The sequence below is a fragment of the Gouania willdenowi genome, chromosome 19, assembly GCF_900634775.1.
Source record: "Gouania willdenowi chromosome 19, fGouWil2.1, whole genome shotgun sequence".
NCBI classification, from domain to species: domain Eukaryota; kingdom Metazoa; phylum Chordata; class Actinopteri; order Blenniiformes; family Gobiesocidae; genus Gouania; species Gouania willdenowi.
In genome coordinates this window covers 21850802-21871990 of record NC_041062.1, presented here as the reverse complement: position 1 = coordinate 21871990, position 21189 = coordinate 21850802, and the positions used below count along the sequence as shown (strand labels likewise).

Here is a 21189-nt window from a genome sequence, read left to right as displayed (position 1 = left end):
CTGGATTACTAGCTTCTGACCCCTCCTGAAAGGCGAACATCAGCATGTTCTACTGTCTGAACACGTTACAATATAAGAAATGCCCAGATATGTTCCAAGTTATTTTTAAGCTTGTTCATCTTGGCCGAATTAGAATAAATTGAGACTGTGAATGTTGTTTAGTTTACACTTTGATAGGGGACAAGGCCAAAACATTACAGCAAAATAACTACATGTTGAGCTAGCACAAGATGGGAAAAGTTTTTAATTATTTTCTATTTTTTTCTGAGCACTGCACTGCCCCCTACAAGTAGTTCATACTGCGCTACATATTTTTGAGGTAAATCAAAACTGAGGGCCTCAGTTAGATGACTAAGGGGTCTATTCTCCCGTCTGGACTAAAGCGCTTTTTTAAAGCGCACTTCTACCCTGCTCATATTCTCCGGTCCAGGCTGCTGACAAGCCCACCGCGCGTAAGGAGGCCAAAAACACGTAGTCAGTCAATGGAGGAGGTCTGATGGAAAGGAGGCGGTGATGCCATTTGTCTGAACTGTTTACAAATCCCAGAACATGGAGTTTTCCCAACGCTTGTAAATGTCATTGAAATCCATGAGAATTAATAAAATCTGGAACTGTTTGCGGAGATTGTTTTAGCACCGAAAAATAGTACGACTGACAAACAGGAACAAACACACGCAGAGATCATCGCTGCAGTAAATGTTGACACAAAACACAGTGGAGATGGAAAAAAAACTCCAGTTAACCTTCCTAGTATAAGAAAATAATTTAAATGACACAATTGTCAATATTAACATCCACTGAATAAGAAAATGCTGAGTAAAGACAAGTGTGTGTGTGAGGGAGAGAAAAAGCTGGACACCCGTGGAGGCATATGTAGAGTCCAGTGTGGCTGTGGTGCAGAGAGTCGCTGTGCGCGGAGCTCCATGGATGTCGCTCCGGACACACCGCTCCAGGAAACTCCTGTGTCTTTCTCTCCATGTTTTGACTGTAAAACTCTAGTTGATGGCTGTAGCATCAGGCCAAATCAGCTGAGCGCTGCTCAGGAATACAGACCTGCTGGATGATGGTCAGTAGATCATCTTCAAATGGTGCAGACTAATTGACAGACTGCGTTGATGCATTAACTCAAATCAATGGCACCAATGGAGCAAAGGACGGTTTCTGTCAAAAGTGTTTCATGGACTGATAAGAGCAAAGTTAAAGAACCTGACGGAACAGCCACATTAAATTAAGGGAAAAAATATTGTTAGGTTTTAAAGTTGTTTTTTTCTTTGTTTATTTTGTTTTCTGCATTATTAAATGTGTGTGCAGCAGACAGAAGTCCACCTGCCTCCATTTGAACTTCTTCAAATGTCATTTTGTACTTCTGTGCACTCACCTCTCCACGTTGAACGAGCAAAATGTTCATTTAAATAGGGCCGTCTCAACCACGTCTATACGCACACCTATTGGTGCCGCAATGTTAGTGAATTCCCCACAGCAGGTGAAGAAACAGCACCAGCAAAGGATTTAGGGACGCACCTGGTTTTCCACCCTTTATTTCAGATCATAGTAAATCCACCCCAGAGTGCGACTAATGTGACGAAGCGGCCTTTACGTGGATTTTTTTGCTAAATTATTGGAATGTGGCGGTTTAATAGCCCTGAAAATACGGTATATCAAAAATATATTGATACTGCGGTCAACTAAAAATACTGACAGGTGATAGTTGTTCATTTGGTAGCGAGGCCTTAAAACGTCTCCTCGTGTAAAACACCTCCAATAATTTCAACCTTTAAATTCACTACTTTGGTTAGAAAAATGTCCTTCTCTGTCTGCAACACAGACTGATCGTTCTCAGGCTCAGTATGAACACAGGCAGCAGACTGGAGTCTTGGAATAAATTACCAGAGCAACAACATCTGGATTATGGTGGTCCAGCATTTTGGATGCCTAATTTTAGCCTGAACATAGCCAGGATTACCGTATCATTAATCCAGCTTCTTGGAATAGGGCCCAGAGATTATCATCAACCAATCCAAAGCAAAACAAGTGAGAAGCTGCTCATTGGCAGACGGATGTTCTTTGTCTTTGGTTTGAGCAGCTGGTGAGTCCTGTTCAACTAAAGCAGGGGTGTCAAACTCATTTTAGTTCAGAGTAGTTTGAACTCAAGTGGGCTGCAGATTTTAGGTGGGAAAAAAAGAACAATTTTAACATCATTGTGCTCTAGTTTTCAATATCAGTTCAATTCACTTAAAAAATTATTGATTTTGTTACCAATTTTTGTGTAATTTAGAGTAACTCTGTGGAATTGTTTGTGAAAAATTGCAAGATTTGTGATATAAATGGACATGTAAAAATGCAAGCCCTTAAAAATATTGTGGGGTTTTATTAAACTGGTGATTTTGAGATATCTACAACTGATTTATTTTGTAATTTAAACAATAACACGTTTTCTGTCATTTTTACTTTCTCCTGCAGGCCGAATTGGATGCTCTAAAGGGCCGGATTTGGCCCCGGGCTTTGAGTTTAACAAATGATATAAAACTTTTTTCTTCAAACCCAAAGAGGTTTTACAGCTTTTTTCCTCTACGCTGTTGATAATGCTCCTCCTTTTTCACTTGTTGAGATAAGTAAGCCTACTGTTATATTTATGCCATTGAATTTCTGCTGAAAATGAAATGTTTATGTGATTGATTTGCCTGTTAATGTTGTCATAAGTTAAAGTGTTTGTATGTAAACCATTTTACCATTTGCAGTGAGTGCCATGGGATGATTATTGGATTTGGGGCTGAAGGTAACTTTGAATTAAACTGAGCAGAAGGTAGTCTCTATTTCTTAAAAGCTATTGTTTAAAATTCATTATTAATGCTCCAAGTAAAACAAAATAGATTAGAATACAATTTGTCACAGTACACAATGTGTGAACTGAGATCAAGCTACTGCTGTCCAAAGAAGAAAACCTGAGGTGATTCACCAACGTGTCCGTTCATGTTTAGGACTGCTGGCTGCTCCACTGCTTGGCCATGGGTCTGCGGAGCAGCTCCTCCACATGACGAGCCACGTCCATTGTGTCCTCCAGGTCAAAATCCCCGTCTGGGTCCAGCATGTTGTCACTCCTGACAGCACAGGAACAGAAGGCGAGAAGAGACACGGATGAATTGAATTAACTTCATGTACTGTACATGGAAAATAGTTTGTTTTCATGCAAACATCAATCAAGCTTGAAGACCTCTCTTGTCGTGTTTGAGTGTAGGTGGCACTTTAAAGAGCAGGAATATATCTATGGGAGCAGATTAGAGCAAATTTTGATGGAGAAAATAATTTTGGGCAAATCAAGAATAAAGTTGAAATGTGAATGAGAATAAAATTTTAATATAAGGTTGAGATTAAAGAAAAAATGAACTCATAATACAACATCGTGACAAAAGTCAAAGGTCTGCTAATAAAGTCAAATCTACAGAAGCTGACTAGGGCCAATTCACCATATGACAACAAACAGCAGGTTGTGGTCGTTTACAAAATGCTGTGTATCAATGAATGCGTTAAACTATACTTCAAAAATGGGTTTAATAACAAAGAGATTTTTTCTTCTTTAAATGGGACATATCATGCTAAATCCACTTTTTTAGTCCTTAAATGCATTTTGTTGTATATTTAGAGTGTTTAGAAGTACAGAAAAGTTCAAATTAGTCTCTTCAGGTGCTCCGTTGATATCTTTATATTCTGTTTTGGTCATATTTTTCAATCTGTTTTGATTTTTTGATTCTCTATTACGTTTTTTGAACAAAAACGTCACAGTATTTGCAGCTGAACTGCCAAATTAGGACATCGACTCCAGGCCCAATACTTCGAGCAATCCGCCATTTTTATTTCTCGCTTTTATTTTGTAGTCCAAGCTCAAGGATGCAGAAGTTACGAGAGGTGAAATCAAAATGTTCAGTTGTTGGATGTAGTAACCCACACGATTCATTACACCGTCTCCCAGCATCAGAACCTTTTCAAAGTGCCTGGTTGAGTTTTATTTTTCATGGAAATGTACCCACATCTGTGGGAAAGGTCATTTTTGTGTGCGAAGCACTTCAAGGGTGACTGCTTCAGCAACCTCCACCAGTATAAAGAAGGATTTGCCAAAGACTTTGTCTGATTGAGGGTTCAATTCCTTCTATCTTTGGAGACGACGAACAGAGCACTTCAGTAAGCTGTAAATAACGCTAAAAAATGTGATGATAAGATGTCCCTGTCATTGTTTTGTTAGCATTAGCAGTTGCACCGTCTTCATATGTTAGCGCTGTGTGCTCGTTTTAGATCCTTGATGATATGGCCTACGTGATTTAATTTAAGTCTAAAGTTTTCATTAGTCATTTCATTTTGTCGTTTTTGTCTCTGAAAAGACTGTATTAAAATGCATTTTGTGGCGTTAGCTTGGCGCTAGCATTAGATCAGTGCTTGTGTTAGCTCGGCGCTTGTGTTAGCTCACTTGTTAACATCCATATGAAGACGTTCTGCAGGTTCATTATCTTTTTCATCTCGCTCTGCCGGGTCCGACTCTGGCTCGAACATGTAAGGCCGGATGGACAAGTCTTCTGTTGTTGACATTTTGTAAATAACGTGTGAATAAAAAGTTTCTGCACCGCTAAATAATCATATCTCTTCTATCAAACTACAAAAATGGCCGAACAGGGTGGAGTTCAACCTGCAACCTGGAGAGGGGGCGGGGTATGAAGTGTCTCATTTGCATTTAAAGAGACCGCACCAAAACGAGTTGCTCTTAGAAGCACATCAGAAAAGGGGTAGAAAAGGGGTGGAGCTATAATAATGAGGAATTCAGACCCAAGCATTGCAGTTCCGCTTTATATAGACCATAACTGTACGATTTATATGTAAAAAGGAAGGATTTAAAAGCATGATATGTCTCCTTTAACTCAAACACGGCGGCGTAATCTATTTAAGGCCTTTAAAGAGATATTGACAAAAATGTAATCTGTTCAGATGGAAAAACCAGTGAAGTCTGGAAGAGATGGAACATTCCGTCCATCTATGGCTATTGAGGAGCTATGGAAACAGATTAGGGCCAGTTTGGATAAAGACCGTTGTCATATATGGTGAATTGGACCTAGTCAGCTTCCATAGATTTGACTTTAATAGCAAGCCTTTGACTTTTATCATGATATTGTATTTTGAGTTTATTTTCAAAATTTCAACTTTAATCTAAAAATTTTTACTTTCTCGACATTTGAACTTTATTCTTAATTTGCCAAAAATAATTTTCTCCACTCCTGTAGAAAACGGATAAAAACCTTTTTATTCTTTATTTTTTAAATATTCAGCTCCATCCGCTGTAGCAGCATGAAACTGGTCGTATGTTTTTCACCCAGACAAATGCTGGAGAGCATGTGCAGAACGCTGCGTCCAAGCTAAGGTGTCACGTATTGCTTGATTGCCATTGTATTAACTGGGTTTGTTAGTCAACCTACAGATTGTCCGATTCCAGCCGAGCTAACCTGTTTACAAGCAAATTTTAAATCAGGTTACGATCGGACAGAGCCAATTCTTCAGTTTTCTCAAGCTCCATGTAACCTCACTGACTGGAACCAAGTTCAGACAAATCTGGTAGAGGTATATCTCCACTTTCTACTGCACAGAACTAACCTGAAAACATCAAATCTGCTATTTATTTAGAAACAGCATCGTACTCACACAATGACACCATTTGTTTATCAAATATAAACATTTCCTTGTATTGTCTAAAAACTCTACTTGGCAAACTAAAGTTCACAGATCACTGAACTTTCTCATGAAGTGTCAAACACTTTGTTTGGCATTCACTTGCATTAAAAGTGCTTAAGAAATAGGAAGTGATTAATTATTTGAATTGTACACTGTGAACACACATGGTGTCATATTACCTCCTGTATTGGTGGTCCTATTAAATTATTTTTTGCCTTTTTTGTCAACCATTTTCACAATTATTTTATTTCAATACATAATGTATCTAAAGGATTTATCCAACTTCAAATGTACATTATTTACAGCGTTGTGACTTTCTAAACAATATCTTAGCAACCTGGCAATACGCCAAGTCTTTCATTGATCTTTTCTGTACTCATACTTGTTTTCATCAGATGAAATTGTGTCGTCTTTGAAAGCAACACTACTGATGGAGGATGGTGGAGCAGCACTTACAGAGATGGGTAGGAAGCAAAGCTGTTGGGGTGGCTCGCAGAAGGTGATGCTGTCTGGTCCAGAAACATTGCAGCTCCTGCACTAGGTTCAGGGTTTGGACTTGTGAATCTAAGGGAGATATTTATAATGTGTAATCTGCATTTTGCAAAGTCCAAACAAAAAATGTTAAATAAAATAATCACAGTGCAGACTAGTCTGACATCAGCTTTGAAACATTGCTCTATTACCACGTGCAATAGCTGATAGTACATTGATCTGAGCATCTCTGGTAAAGAAAAAAATAAAAAAACAACTCACTCAGGCACAACTTGTTTGATCTGTGGTTTAACGTAGCCGTCCACAGCTTTTGCTGAAATAGAGACATTAAATATTACATAAAGGAATATTAAAATTAACTCCACAGACTGTTGAGTTATTAAAACATCAGTGACGTGCAGTCAAGGTAGGAAAGGTAGGCAGTTCCTACCCAAGGAATAATTGATATTTTGATTATTTGTTTTAATAATAATATTATTATAGATTATTTATTTCTTAATTTCCAAAAACCTACAGTATCTCAAAGTTTGAAAGTGTCAGCATTTTGTGCTTTTCATAGCCCAAATGACTAAACATCGCTATTTCCTGGTACGGCAGAGACGCTGCACAGTCTCACTCCGCTGTAAGGCAGGAGGAGGCCACACCCTCTCCCAAAAGCACATTGCTGCTCTGCCTCTGACCCCATTGCGTGTTTCTGTTTGCGCATGTCAGTTCCCCAATATGAAAACCATTTACGTAAAAAGGCAGCTCTCCACCCTGCCTTTGGACGTAACCGTGCTATGCTGAAAGCTATACGTAAGTTCACAGTGCGTTAGTGAATTAATACAATGTGGCTGCTGCTACGTTCTCTAGCTAGTGGGCGGGATAACACAACAAGCAGGATGACAGTGCTAGAGACGATAAAGAAACTTTCTTTTGAAGAAAAACAACAGCTTTTAAGAGATGGGAGACCAACACCTGAGCTACCAGACCTTCAGCAAAGGAAAGGTCAGAAAATTGTTCGTACTTTCCACAGTGAATGGTACAAATGGAAGGATTGGCTTTGTGGATGCTCCTCACTGAGGCTGTTCTGAGTTGTTTTTGTTGTCATTTTCTCCGTGTTTCTGTGTTTCCAACACAAACAACGGACGCGCTGCCTTGTCATGAGATATATCTTGTTGGGAGAGTATGGAGGCTATACTGAATAATTGTTTTTGTTTCTTTAATGGTGTTTTATGATATTGATTTTGTTTGTGCCGAAACATATGCAATTGTCATTGGTGTCGACATTAGTGGTCTCGATTTGTTTGTTTCAGTCTAACAAAATATTCAAACATAAATCACAATTTAAAAATTATATATAACAAGACTGAAACAGGCAGAAGCAAAATACTTGTGTTGATACGTACACAGTGGAGGAGTGTAGTATTTGGCAAAAACCTCATCTTTAGGCCGATCAGGATAGAGAAACAGGAGATGATTCAAGTCGCTGATGCGATCAGCAAGAGAGCGAATGGTGAAATCCTTTGTTGTGTATGGCAACAGATTCCACACCATTCTTTCACCTATGAGAATACAAACATGTCATAGGTACGCATTGTTGGAGATTTCCAGAAAGAACTTAAATGCAGTAAAAAAAAAAAGAAACCTGGGTCACATATATATATATATATATGCTTCCAGTCTGTCTATACTCAAGTTTTTACACATTCAAAAATGTGTGAGCATGTGGTCTGTAAATAATAACCTCCAGTCAAGATGTTACAGGTTGTGTCTGTATAAGACGATCAGTGTGTCCATTAAAAACACTGTTTAAAACACTTTAAAAGTCTCCATCTTCTGCTGATCTAAGTGCGATATACAGCACTGACGTTTTTTATAATGCCTACTTAATGTGGCTCTAAACACATGAGACGTTCAGGGGAGCCTGTCGATGCATATATGCAACACATAACAAAAACAAGGGGATAATCTTTGTATTAAAAAGGCTCAAGTGGTAAACAAGACAAGTAAGGATTGGGATCACTGATCGACACAATATATGAGTTCAAAAGTCAGACAGATTGTTTACGACAGCATTTAGGCCTCCAAATCCTTCAGAGAACTTTGTTCCTTTAACTCAGTGAATAGAAAAAAAATTTCTTTATCTAATACTGACACTTTATCCCTAATGTCAGAGGGAAACAATACCCAAAGCAGTTTGTAGATGATGAAGACAAAAAACATTATAAAAAAGGTATGTAACATTCTTTCATGTCCTTGTTTTTCTAGTCCAGTGTCATTAAACATGAAGTTCCAATTAGGGATGAGCAGTACCAACATCTTTGCTTTAGATCAGGGGTTGTCAACATTAGGGTCGGGAGCCCATTTGGGGTTGCGAGACACTGGGATGGGGTCGCCAAATGCCTTTAAGAAAGTAAGAATATTTAAAGCACTGGATGTTCCATGTCGCGCAGGTTGAGTAATTATATCAACAAAGTCACCTGTGACCCCTGGACGACCCGGAGAGTCTATATCTACCAGTGTCATCAGGTGATCTGTTCCTGTCAAAATCTTGTCGCGAGGACACAAGGATCCTGAGTAACAGGATGCTCTGGCAGTCATCCAGGATTCATAGAACCGTAGTTACATGCGTAACTCTTGTTCTATTTCATCCTTACTGACCACCAGAAGCGGTGCTTAAAGCACTGGATGACTTATACCAGAAAGGTCATGAAAGAATCCTCACCTACTCAAGGCCTATTAATATTATATAAATAATAATTATATTGATAATAACTATTAATCATATATCAATAATAATTATATTAATAATAGTTATATTGATAACCGCTGAGCTACAGCGGCTTCAATGAAGGAACTTCACTCAGGCCAGCGAGCGCACCAACCTGGAGTGATCAAACTGTGCTCCCAGTGAATCTAACTGGAACATCATGTGTGTACACAGACACAGACACACACACACACGATTTCATAAAATTATAATATATGGCTGCAGAGACTGGAGAGAAAACAACAATTTTAGCTGAAGCATTTCACATGGTTTCAGAAGGCTTGACCCAAAGCTTCTGAAACATTCAGTACCTGATTTGTTTGGGTTCTCTGCTACCCACGCGATGGTGATGCCTCCAATCTCTGAGTCGCTGAATCGCAGCAGGAATGTGCCGTTTGGCTTGGACAACAACATGTCTTGAGCCTGCTGCTTATTTACAAAGCCCAGAATCGCCCTTCAAACACACATTAAGTATTCAAGTAAACTGTGATGGATGTAAGAGCCACAACAAAAGCATAAACCTAAACAACAAACCTAATTCACATTAAGACTGAAACAAAGCATGAGTAATTACCCATCATTCCAGTGTGGTTTCAGGTGTCTTTTCATCAACTCTACAACTCCATCAAACCACTGCCAGAAGGTGAAGTTTCGTCCAGGTAAGCTGTCCTAAACAATTCAAACAGAATCATCATCAACGAACCAAAGGACTATCATCAGATGTAGTTACACCATTATTACACCTGTCAGACTCTTTGCATTGATAAGAAGCAGTTCATCACGGACAGTGTTCTCTCAAAGTGTTTGATGTCTCTGCACATACCTAAAAACAAACTGAAACACAACACTGCTCACAAATATTTAAAGGGTACCACTACCCGTAGTGTAAATATATGTCAAAAAAAAATGTTTAATGTATTACCAATAAACAAAATATGTGCACCTTTAAAAAAAAAAAAGTTTTTACAACATTTTTATAACTTGGAACATAAACTATGAGGAGTCTCCTTTTTGGTCAGGATATGACACACTTTCGTTGATCAGCATGGCCTGTCGCTATAAAGAAATGGTGCATTGTGGGAGGTAGAGGTGTAACATGTCTGTTTACATTGTGAGAAGCGTAGTTTTTCTGTTTGCGCTCGGGGCGAAGCAGCCATATGTACCCTTTCCTTCAGTGATAAAGTGCAGCATCCAGGTTGTAGGTTAGGAAAGGAATAAATATAACTTTTCACAGCAACTATCTACTTTTTGTGTGCCTCCCTGCACCCATTCAACATGCAGAACTAGCATTACAGACAGAGCAGATACGAGCCATGGCGGAGTGTTGGAAGTGCAAAAATATAGCGAGCAACTGTGATGAAAGCAGCGTGAAAGAATATCTGTTCATTGACAGGATGATGCTCCACTACCTCCGAAGAGGTAGTGGAGCATTTTAGAGACAAATCTCTCCCCATAGATGACGAGTCGCTAACGTGTGTTTAACGAGGGGTTCCTCAGGTTAGAAGTATGAACAACAGGTCTCCCTTGGGCCTCCAATTTGGGTCCAATTCTTTTCTCAGTGTACATCAATGACTTACCTAGAAAATGTGATAACGTAAAGGTACAGATGTTTGCAGATGATACTGTAATCTATACACACGGAAGGACTATGGTAGACATTTCAGCCAATTTAACATCAGCAATGGAAAAGGTCGCCCAGTGGCTGACAATTCCTGCCTCACCTTGAACATCGATAAGACTGCCATTATATACTTCAATAACAAAATAATAGCGCCTACCCCCATAACCATAAATGGGAAACTCATCAAAACTGTAAAACTGTGCCTTCTCATTTAATGCTATTAAACTTTGGAATAACCTCCCATAAGAGCTTCTTAGTATAAATAATGTAACAACCTTGTCATGAGAAGTTAACGCATGGCTTTTAGGTATTGTTTGTATGTTGTATGAATAAGAGTTATTCACTAATCATGATTAACTTTTAGTTTAATTGCATTTGTTAGTGATCTTAAAATTATATTTATAATAATCATAACGTGTTCTTTTTTTTAACTGGTAGAATGTACATAACTTGCACTGTATATATTGCATCTTGACCCCGAGCTCAAGGATTACAGTCTGGTACAAACATCGCTGTTTTTATAACTTAATCTATTTGTATGCTGAATTAAATGAAATTCCCATTGCTGGCATTGCATTTCACTAAGGATGTAGACAACCAAGGAAATGGTTGGTCGACCAAGACTATGGCACAGGTAGCGATTAGTTGACCAAAAAAAAAAAGTTGCCTGTGCACTGTCATCTGATTGGAGCAGAGAGACAGAATTAAGACACGCTTGAAGCATTCACTGTTGAATCAATCCTTTTTTTCACAAGAACATGGATTATCTATATAATTGATACATGGATTATGTAAATAGAGCCATCTCTAGCACGCACCTACTGTATGTGTGTTTGACGTGCACTTGTTTCCCCGTGCGCTGATCTGATGATGACAAACAGTTGTCTGTTGTGTTAATAAAAGCAGGATTACCACTAAAACAAATGTAAATATGTCATTTGTATGAGGAAAAAATAGGTTTTAATTGTAAGTTTCGGGTCGGGCACGGATATAAATACCTAAAGTCTGTCGGACCCGTCGGTTTCAGTTTTGAGTTCGGGCCAAAGCTTGAATAAGGTTCATATCATAAATGGTCTGTGTTTAACCAAAACAAAATATTTGTCTCTCTTTTTCTTTTTCCTCGTCCTCCTCTCCAACTGCTCAATCATTCTCCGACTCCGCTGCACAAAAACTCTGAGAAACGCAACAATGCGCACGCGGGTCAGATTGGAGCCACAAACTATTCACACTTGAGTTTGCGCAGCGGCGGCGTCGTCGTCAATGGCATCACTAATTTTGCTCAAAAAACCAAACTCCAAAAGTTCCCTTTGGAACTATTTTGGCTTTAAACGAGGCAGATACGGTAAAGCAATAGGAGATCCACTGTGCAGGCGCTGTCACCAGCTATAGGAGGCAAAGGAGGGAATACTTTTTGTTTGATTTTTCCACATGGACTCAGAGCACTCATTTTTTTATTTAATTTTTTTATTTACAGAGATATTTACAATGTTCAAACAATATTTACAAATTATATACATACAAAGGAGGGACCACATCCAATCACATAAAAAAACCAGTGACGTCACCCAGAAAATGCATACAAATAAAGTTTCCTCAGGGAATCAGTTGTGTTTATTGCATTTTATCCTCTATGGTTTATACTGTTGGAGATGAACATTAGTTAAACAAATTAATGTGCAAAGAAAACTGAATGATTATTTTTAAAATTTAAACCATATAAATTCTAACTTAATTTATTAGTTTTTTATTGCTTATATGCTTTTGTTCATGTACTCTTATGCACCAAACAACACTAGTAATTATTAAATATTTCTATCTTGTACAAATACATTGCAGTTCATAAAAATAATAATAATAAAAGGCTTCAGTATTGCGATATCACCCGGAACCGTGATACTTTATCTGGTATAGTATCATGGTTACTCATCTTGGTATTGTGACAACTCTACTGCAGTATGGGTCATAAGTCCCGCCTCCTCAATGTTAACGGATAGAATGTTGGTCAAACTGTAAAGTTAAAATACTCGTCACATAATTTTTTATCCAAACCTAAACTCTGCTGTGATCATTGTTATTATCACCTTACATTGTGTTCGAGTGCTAATTTATCTGTGAGGTTTGTTTGAAATAAGTTATTTGAGGTTGAAAAATGGGATTTGACGTCATATATGACGATGATTGTCAGCCAATGATTGGGCGGTACGCAAAATGGGCGGGGCGTGCTACTAGGGCTCCTCCCACCGGATCGTACTGCGCAGACTCTGGCTCCAAATGACTTCAAATTTGCAAGATGGAAGCGCCCCTAAGTGCTGTATTTTGGCTTCAAGAATGTTGAGTGGGAACAACTACAGTACAGGCCCACTAGTCCAGATACCTTCCACAAACGTAAGAAGCACTCAGTGGAAAAAAGAAGAGCACTCACCCGATTGAACTGAGCCCAGGATATCGTCATGGTGCGGTAGTCCTCAGGGTTATTGCTGCTGCTTGTGAACGCTTTTTGTGCCAAAAAGACTTGGTTGTCCTCTGAGAGGCCCCGTTCACTGTGCATTTCTGCCTTGTACTTCATGTCCAGGGCCTCACATAGCTGGTGCCATAACACCTTGTCTGGGACGATGAATGGCACTCTGCCCTGAGGACAAGAGCAACAAAAACACCAGCTTATCTATAGAGAAGATTCCCTAGATTCCTTTAAAGAGTAACTAAACCCCAAACCCACTTTTTCTGCTGAACACATATGTATTTGGGTATTAGGTCCTGCTGTTGATTGATCCTAGTCCAACTTTTAACATTGTAGTAAAAGTATTTTAATTTTACACAATTGTTGTAAAATGTCAGAGTGACTGCCCTCTAAGGGTTGAACTATTACAATTTAATTTTGCTATTGGCTGAGTCAGATTATCAGGGTTCCCACACTTTTTTCACAATGATTTTTCAAGACTTTTCCAAAATATTTTGCCAAATTTCCATCACTTAATTTTGAACCGCTAAGATCTATTCAAGACCATTAGAGCGCAAAAATGAGTGGGCCTTTCCAGTGTACTAGAGGTCTGTGCCATAGTTAGAGGCAAAAATGTGGCACAGGGAATGAAGTTCTGTCCATCACTTATTTATCATATAACATCGTACATTGCGGAATTGCCTTTGACATCCATTTTGCAATATTTTTTAAAGTAAAGATGCATCAGCTATTGGATGTAACATTAAACAACAACTAACTTAGTGCTACCATGTTTAATTATAAGATTACAATTTCAATTTGCAGACATTTGATGAAAGCAATGTACAACACATGGTGTTAGGATTAAGGGTCTTGCTTAACGTTCCATTGTAATAGCAAAGGTTGGATTTTAAACATTAAAATAAAATAGGCTATATTTCATAAACTTTTCCACAACAGTTAAATTATTCCATAACTTTTCCAGGAATTTCATGGATTTTGACGGGTCATTTGGACACGGTCACTGTTGGCCCCGCCTCTCCTCTAAAAGCTGGGAGGAGGGACTAGTTTTCCTTCTATCTCAGCCCTCAGTGAGCATTGATTTACAGCCCTAATGCGTAACTCCATGCTTCATGTATTCCTGCGGAATGTTTTTGACCCTGTGCTTCTATAAAGAGCTGATTCTGGTCTAATCAAAGGGTTCATCAAGCTGTGTGTGTATTGTGTATTGTGTGCGTATGTACAGACACATTGTGTACGCACTTTATTTTAGTCAAAGAGCTCCAAACAGGAAAAATGAAAGACTAAAGAAACTGATATAATTTAGTACTTTGGACAGCAATGTTCTAAACTTTTAATTTGTATTTGAGATACCAACCTCATGTGCAGTTAAAACAACACGTTTGTATTGTTTCACAGGTATTGTTGAATGTTTTACAATAAAATATGTTTGGCACATTCAAGGTGTATGATGTCAGTTATGAAAAAAAATCAAGATTGGCCAAAATCGGTATCGGCCAGTCAGGCTTTTAAAAAAATCGGTGATCTGCCAGAAAATTGCAATCTGTGCACCCCTATTGAATTGTATTTTTTTATATTGCATATACATTCCTAGTCCTGAAATATTGAAATTGTTGGACATGGCCAGCATCACTGTGGACTCTATCGGCAGCAAAAAAAATCCTTTTCTTGCAGCGTGCTCAAAGAGCTGCTACCCATTACCTAAATGTATTGGTCTGTACCTACAGTATTCATTATCATCTCTCTATTACATTCAGGGAAACTGTGCATTGTGGTCTTAATCATCCAGAAGCCCCAGGACTCACCGTCTCAGCAAAGGCATTGTCCCACAGTACTGTAGCTGTGGCATTGTTGTCCTGACTGCCGTGAACAATCACCACCACAGGTAGGGATAAGGTCTGCACATTGCCATACAAAACAGAGACAGTGGCAGGTTGAGGCAGAAGTCCTCAAAGACATTCAATTGGTAAAGTATTCTAGTCCATCAGTGTAATTGTGCTACCTTCACGTGAAAAACCAACTCGTTACTTCCCACACTAAACTGGGCCTCAAAGAGAACTGTGAACTTCTCCTCAGTCACCGACTCAGCACCTCGACGGTCTGAACGCTTAATGCGCTTTAATGACTGGAAAAGCACAGAAAGCATCAGAGCACAGATGAGAAACTGCTCCATGAACACAAGGTCTATCAGTTAGTGTATTGCAAAGCTTGCCATGTTCCTGAAGTGAGCACTGAGGGTACCAGTGGCTTGGTGATACTCCATCACACAGTTGTTGTTCAGGATTTCTCCACTGCTTTCACTTCAAAACAAATAAAGGCAGAGAGGAATGTAAGGCATTCAGTGGAAAAATGACCATTTTAAGATCGTAGCAAATGACATTGAACTGGTTTGATTACAGCAGGTGGCGTTCTGTAAACAGCTAATAGCACACATTTTAAATAATAGGTTTAATTTATTCAGAAAACTTTTTTCAGGAAATTGATTTTAATCTCCTGACATGTTTCGACTGCCAACTGTCAGTATTCCTCAGAGGCATATACTGATTGCTTTAATGTATCCCTACGAGTTTCATAAGGAAAGCATCTATTGGTCGCTTTCATGTGTCCTTATGCTGCATTCAAATGCACTGGGAACCTGGAAAAATCCGACAGAATAAATCGGAAAAGTGCAATAAAACGGCGCTTGAGCTCGAGATGCCGACTTGGGAATTCGGGTAGGCACCAAGCAGCCAGAGTCGGTCAGAATGATGTTTTAGCAAAATGGCAGTCCACACCGTTGAATCTAACAGTCACTTTCTCCTCAACTTTTACTTTTGTGTGTTGTCCAATTTGGCATTTTTGGTTTTAAAAGTGTAGAATAACTTTGTAGCGGCATTTCCATTCCCACTCTGTTCATTTGAACTGCGTAAGTAGTGATGCCGTATAGTTCAATGCATTCTTTCTACAGTCTATGTTTCAATGACTCATGCAGGATCCCCCTCGCTGGTGCATTCAAGTCATACTTGCAGTATTTTATGTTTCTCTCTCTCTCTTAGCCTCAAGGAGCTAATACATTTACCCAGCAGGCATTTTTGTTCCTCGAAAAATATCAAAACAAACATTGGCTTACTGTGGCCAGTCATGTTTACCAAGCTTACTGAATAAAACGCATTTACCTCGGCGGTCAAATTGACGACCCGGATCTTTCCGGGTTCCGAGTGTAATCAAATGCACCAATATGAGTTGTTTCTGGGCATGGCCAACTTGAGAGTTCTCTCATGCTGGCCATGCTCCCTGTCACCCAATGGTCTCTGGATGAATTAAAAAAACTCATAGGGATACATCAAAGCAATCAGTAGATGCCTCTGAGAAAGACTGATAATTGGCAGTCAGACCATGTCAGGAGATCAAAGTACATTTCCTGAAAAAAGTTGTTTGAAAAAATGAAACCTCAACATATTCTTAAAAAAAGAAGACAAAATGAAATTGCTGGAATTAGTCCACATACTGACCTGTGCGTGCTCTCGTTCTTCAATAAAGCTTTGGCCTGCTGCTCATTAACAATGACGGCCTTGACCTGAGGTGGGTTCATGTGGACGTTTAGCTTCCCGCCCACGAGAAGCCGAACTGTAGCAGCAAATTTGGTTTGCGTCTTTAAAACCTGGGGCGGCTGCTTTTCAATGATGAAGGTGCTGAACAGAGGGAAAGCCATTCAATGAAAAGTGTAACACAACTAGATAATGCATTAAAATAACCTACACAAGGTGAGTAAATCAGTTACTAAAACCAAACATGCCTTGAAGACAGAAAAGCCTAAATGAGCTGTAGCAGACTCTCTTTAAGTAGGAATTTGGCCCAAAATATTTCAAAGACAAGTTATCAGAGTAATTGTGAGTTTTGGATGGCATTACTCTGACACCCAGTGACACAGTGTGAAACCGCATTGTTACATTTGATACTGACTTTAGCGTTAACTGATCATATATCGATATCGGTCCGATATTAACATGAAAACGAATATCGAATATCGGATTCAAAGTTCCGGATTCTCCAATCCCCCCCCAACAATTTCATTTTTTTAAAAATTTTCTTCAATTGTAGAATACTGTAGATATTATGTTGAAGGTTAAAATTTCTGTAACCAATTGGTTAATAATAAATGGGTCAGTTTTTTTCATACCTACTGTTGCTGACTATTCTTCTCTGTTTGAGTGACATCACTTGATCAAGCCTTTTCTAACATTCCACACTACAAAATAAGTAATTGTTTTTTTATTTAAAAAAAAAAAGAAAAAGTATGTATGATTCATGCTGACATCGGATCGGTATCGGCCGATATGCAAGGCTGCAATATCAGTATCAGAAATTAAAGTTATATCGGGACATCCATGCCAAAGACTGCCTTCTTCTAGCTTTATATCTCTGTAATCAGAAACAAGTAGGCACAGTAAAACTAATCCACTAATAAGGGTGTGCGATCTGACAATATTAGTTTGTGAAGAATGAAAACATGACGACAATCTGGCAAATCACGGAGATCGTAGAACCGCCTGTAGTGCACATTTTATCCCTCACTGTGCCGACTAGGGCTAACTAATGACTATTTTAATAGCCGACTAGTCATCGATTATTGAAACGATTAATCGACTAATCGCATGACAAATCGGACATTTATTTGCTCTATGTTGCTACAATCTTTTAAATTTAGCTTGAGGCAAATTACAACAAATAAAAACAATAAATAAATAAAACAATTCCCAACTTAGTGTAAACAGGTTCCTTACAAACACAAAATAAATTGAATACATCAACCCTAGAATCTGCTTCAGTAATAGCATTTACACATTAAAAAGCTTGTGCATATTGGTCATTCCATTAGTGTTATTTATATAATTAATTTCCTCATTAATAATAAAATTATTTTCTAAAAAAATAAAAAGCACATGAAAGGCAAAAATAACTACATACACAACTGCATTTTTACTATTTAATATAAACCACTGCTGCTGAATCTAGTTTAGTATATACGTATCTAATAAATTACATAAAGTTATTGTTGATAAATATCTCTCTGATTACTATAATTAAACCAGATCAAGCTGATGATTTAATCATTCAGGATATTAGGTGTAATAATCACAATAGGTAAATATCCTTGTAAAGGATATGATTGTCCAAACTGTGTGAAATGAGGGGTTCATAACACTGCTTTAAGTAGGATTTTATTAACATGAGAGTGTTACCTCAAAAACAAATGGAAATCACTAGACTGATCTGCTGCCTTGTTATGTAGCAAGTGTTGCTAATGCTAATGCTACACCACTTTAGTTAAACAAAGTAAAAAAGACTGTATGACTAAAATAACTTGTCAGCCTTTTTGTTTGATGTTAATTGTACTCGGAACCAGTTTGATAAATTGCTTACATGAATTTTCTATAATGTTTGAAAAGTACCACGACTTAAATTATCTTTTATCCATTTTTTCTATTTAGGGCGATGATTTTAAGGAAATGAATTGGTTTGCTTACTGGTAAATCATTTGAAAATAGTCTAAATGATATGAATAAAAAAACTGCCGTAAGAATGTGATTGTGATTTTACAGATAAAAAATCGTGAATGACCCAGGGCGATATAAATGGTATATTTCTGTGTGTCTCTCCAGGATCTCTGCTGTAAAGTTGTACGCAGCGCACACAGGGGGGCAGACGTCACCTATGAGCTCCTTTATACGGTGGCCGACAGGAACAAATGCGCAGATAACAGCGAAAAGCTGAAAACTATGCCATTAAGTCCAGTTTTCACAAAAAGCACATTTTTGTTTTGCTCCACCTCAGATGTGAGGATTTGTTTTCTTTTCTTACCAGTGTTTGTTAGACCTCAATAGGCGGGGCCTCTGAACCAGGAAAAATTAAGTGCGTAAAATGTTAATGACAATCAAATTCAGTCACCGCGTTTATAAACACCCAATCGTTGGAACGCTGGGATTGGTTTAATACGAATGTTTCATAAATCACACGTTGGTCTTATTGTATGAGTAAATGTACACTCAGATTTACACCCGTTTTCACGGACGGTTGATAAATGATGGCCAATGTGTTCATTCTTACTTTCATCTAGCTGACTGTCTTTCTCTAAAATGGCATCTATTAAACATCAAAGACATTCTCTTTCCCACCTGGTGACGAGTGCAGAGATGATATCTGTGATATCAGCGTTTAGTTTGTTAAGCAGCTCTTCCATGGGGCCAGGCAAAGGCAGCTGCTGGGTCAGATGCTCACAGCGTCTGATCTGCTGCCGATTTTGCCAGATCAGATCAGCAAGCTTCTCACACCTGGAAGTCAGAGGCAGAGGGTAGATGTCTCACTAATGTGGAGCAGATGCTAAAAGCAGAAAAAAGCCCACAGTCGTATTTCTAGACAAAAATAATTAGGCCATTGACATTTGCGTCACACAATGCAATGTGATTTGTTTTCCAGTAAATACCAGGACTGGAGAACATCTAGTCCTCCCTCATGAGGGCCTCCATTGCCAGCCAGCTGCTGCCTCCTCTTCCACTGAATCAGCTCCTCATCCAAGATGAGCGTCTGCTGCTTTCTGAGCAGGGAGAAGGTTTTCTGGTGCTCTTCAGCCAGGTCCTGCAAACACATGGTTAGGGGACTTTTGGACACTTGTTTTAGATAATGTAAGACACAAATGGAGATATTAAACAGTTATGAAGTTTTAAAGTTGTTCACAACTGTAAAATTGATTAATTTTTAAAGAAAGTTGAATACTTCTGCCTGGGATAGGAGCAGTGTTAACTTGGTTGCATATATTGCTGTCAACAAATAAAAACCACATAAAAATATGATTATACAGTACATTTATTCAGAGCTAATTTTGTCTATCAATTGTTAATATTGACAAAGGGGCAAGTGAATTATCTTAATTGAGCTTTTAAGTTATTTCTGAGTAGGAACGTAGACATTATGAAACTGTTTTTGGAGTGGATCATCATCTAACGTTTGGAGAATAGGAAATTAGGTAAATATCATGTTTCAAGTAAAAAATTAAAGTCCATCTACATTAACAGTTTTAAGGAGGCTTTCAAACAGACTTGTTCAGCAGTAAAACTAAGAAACATGAAGTCCTTATTATCAGTGTACAGCCATTTCTTCTGTCCTCAGCCTTTTCCAAGCCTGGGGAAAGTCATTATTTAGCAGATAGCTAACTATTGTTTGTTACCATCATATAAAATGGAGTGCAAGAATGATGAAAGATGCAAATAGCACATTGGTTCTGTTAAAAATGGAAATTAAACGCAAAAATAAATGTAGTTGCTTTGGTTACGAGAATAAATAAATGTGTTCCATTCTAATCAACCAAAAAAGACCATATTTACAAAAAGGTCCAACTGAAAAGAAAGAAATGATTCTGCATCATGTTACACTAATGCTTGATGTCTACTTCCTCCACTGATCTGCCAGTCCATCCTATCAGCAATGTTATGTGTTTACTTGGTACGCTCTCGTAGAAATAAAGTTGATTTAATCAAGAGAAGATTATAAAGTATTGTGGATCTCTTGTCATGTTTCATGCATGTGTGTGGCGTCTTCCTACAAGCCTGTGTTTCTGTAGGGTGCTGGCCTCTGTGGTGAGCCAGGATTCAACAGTGGCTCTTTTGCTCTGCAGTGCGCTCTCCCGCTGGGTGCGTTCAGCTGGAGTCAGTGAAGACAAGCTGCTCAACTGGGCTGATCCACAAAAACAGAGACAGTACACAGGTTATCTAAACCAATTGGATTGTTCAACGTTTTTTGAGCCAAAATTCATCTTTTCATTGAAAAAAATTGCAAAGGCACACCATTAACTGAAAATATATTTTTTGTTTTTTTATTTTCGAGCTTATATTAACAATATACAGTCATTCTCATCAAAGTGTCGATTTGAAATCAAATAAACACAACATTTTTTTTATAATCTTGCACATTTTCAAATAAAAACAAATGACAATCTTTCTTATAGTTAGATAATTATATATTAATATTATTATTATAAAATAAATATATAATACATTTATATAATTACATTTTGTTCTGTATTGCTAAATGTTAACAAATGTTCAGATTTGATCAAAAGACTGTATGTGTATATACGTATATATGCATATGTGTGTATCCATAAAATGAAGAGTCCGTCCT

General features: G+C 38.2%; 1 protein-coding gene across 2 annotated transcripts in view; it reads right to left on the bottom strand.

Annotated features, from left to right (window-relative positions):
• Positions 1 to 1423: 1423 nt before the first annotated feature.
• The window catches only part of LOC114481627 (signal transducer and activator of transcription 5B-like), a 34075-nt gene continuing 14309 nt past the window's right edge, over positions 1424 to 21189 (bottom strand). For both annotated transcript variants that reach the window (XM_028476592.1, XM_028476593.1), the window contains exons 6-19: positions 20612 to 20742; positions 19496 to 19647; positions 19188 to 19343; positions 16524 to 16703; positions 15245 to 15332; positions 15035 to 15157; positions 14838 to 14930; positions 12997 to 13203; positions 9528 to 9622; positions 9265 to 9407; positions 7590 to 7745; positions 6463 to 6514; positions 6166 to 6273; positions 1424 to 3098 (exon numbers count right to left, since the gene is read on the bottom strand). In XM_028476592.1, coding sequence (XP_028332393.1) covers positions 2975 to 3098; positions 6166 to 6273; positions 6463 to 6514; positions 7590 to 7745; positions 9265 to 9407; positions 9528 to 9622; positions 12997 to 13203; positions 14838 to 14930; positions 15035 to 15157; positions 15245 to 15332; positions 16524 to 16703; positions 19188 to 19343; positions 19496 to 19647; positions 20612 to 20742 — 1808 coding nt within the window. In that variant the 3' untranslated portion in view covers positions 1424 to 2974. The remainder of the gene's footprint in view (positions 3099 to 6165; positions 6274 to 6462; positions 6515 to 7589; positions 7746 to 9264; positions 9408 to 9527; positions 9623 to 12996; positions 13204 to 14837; positions 14931 to 15034; positions 15158 to 15244; positions 15333 to 16523; positions 16704 to 19187; positions 19344 to 19495; positions 19648 to 20611; positions 20743 to 21189) is intronic.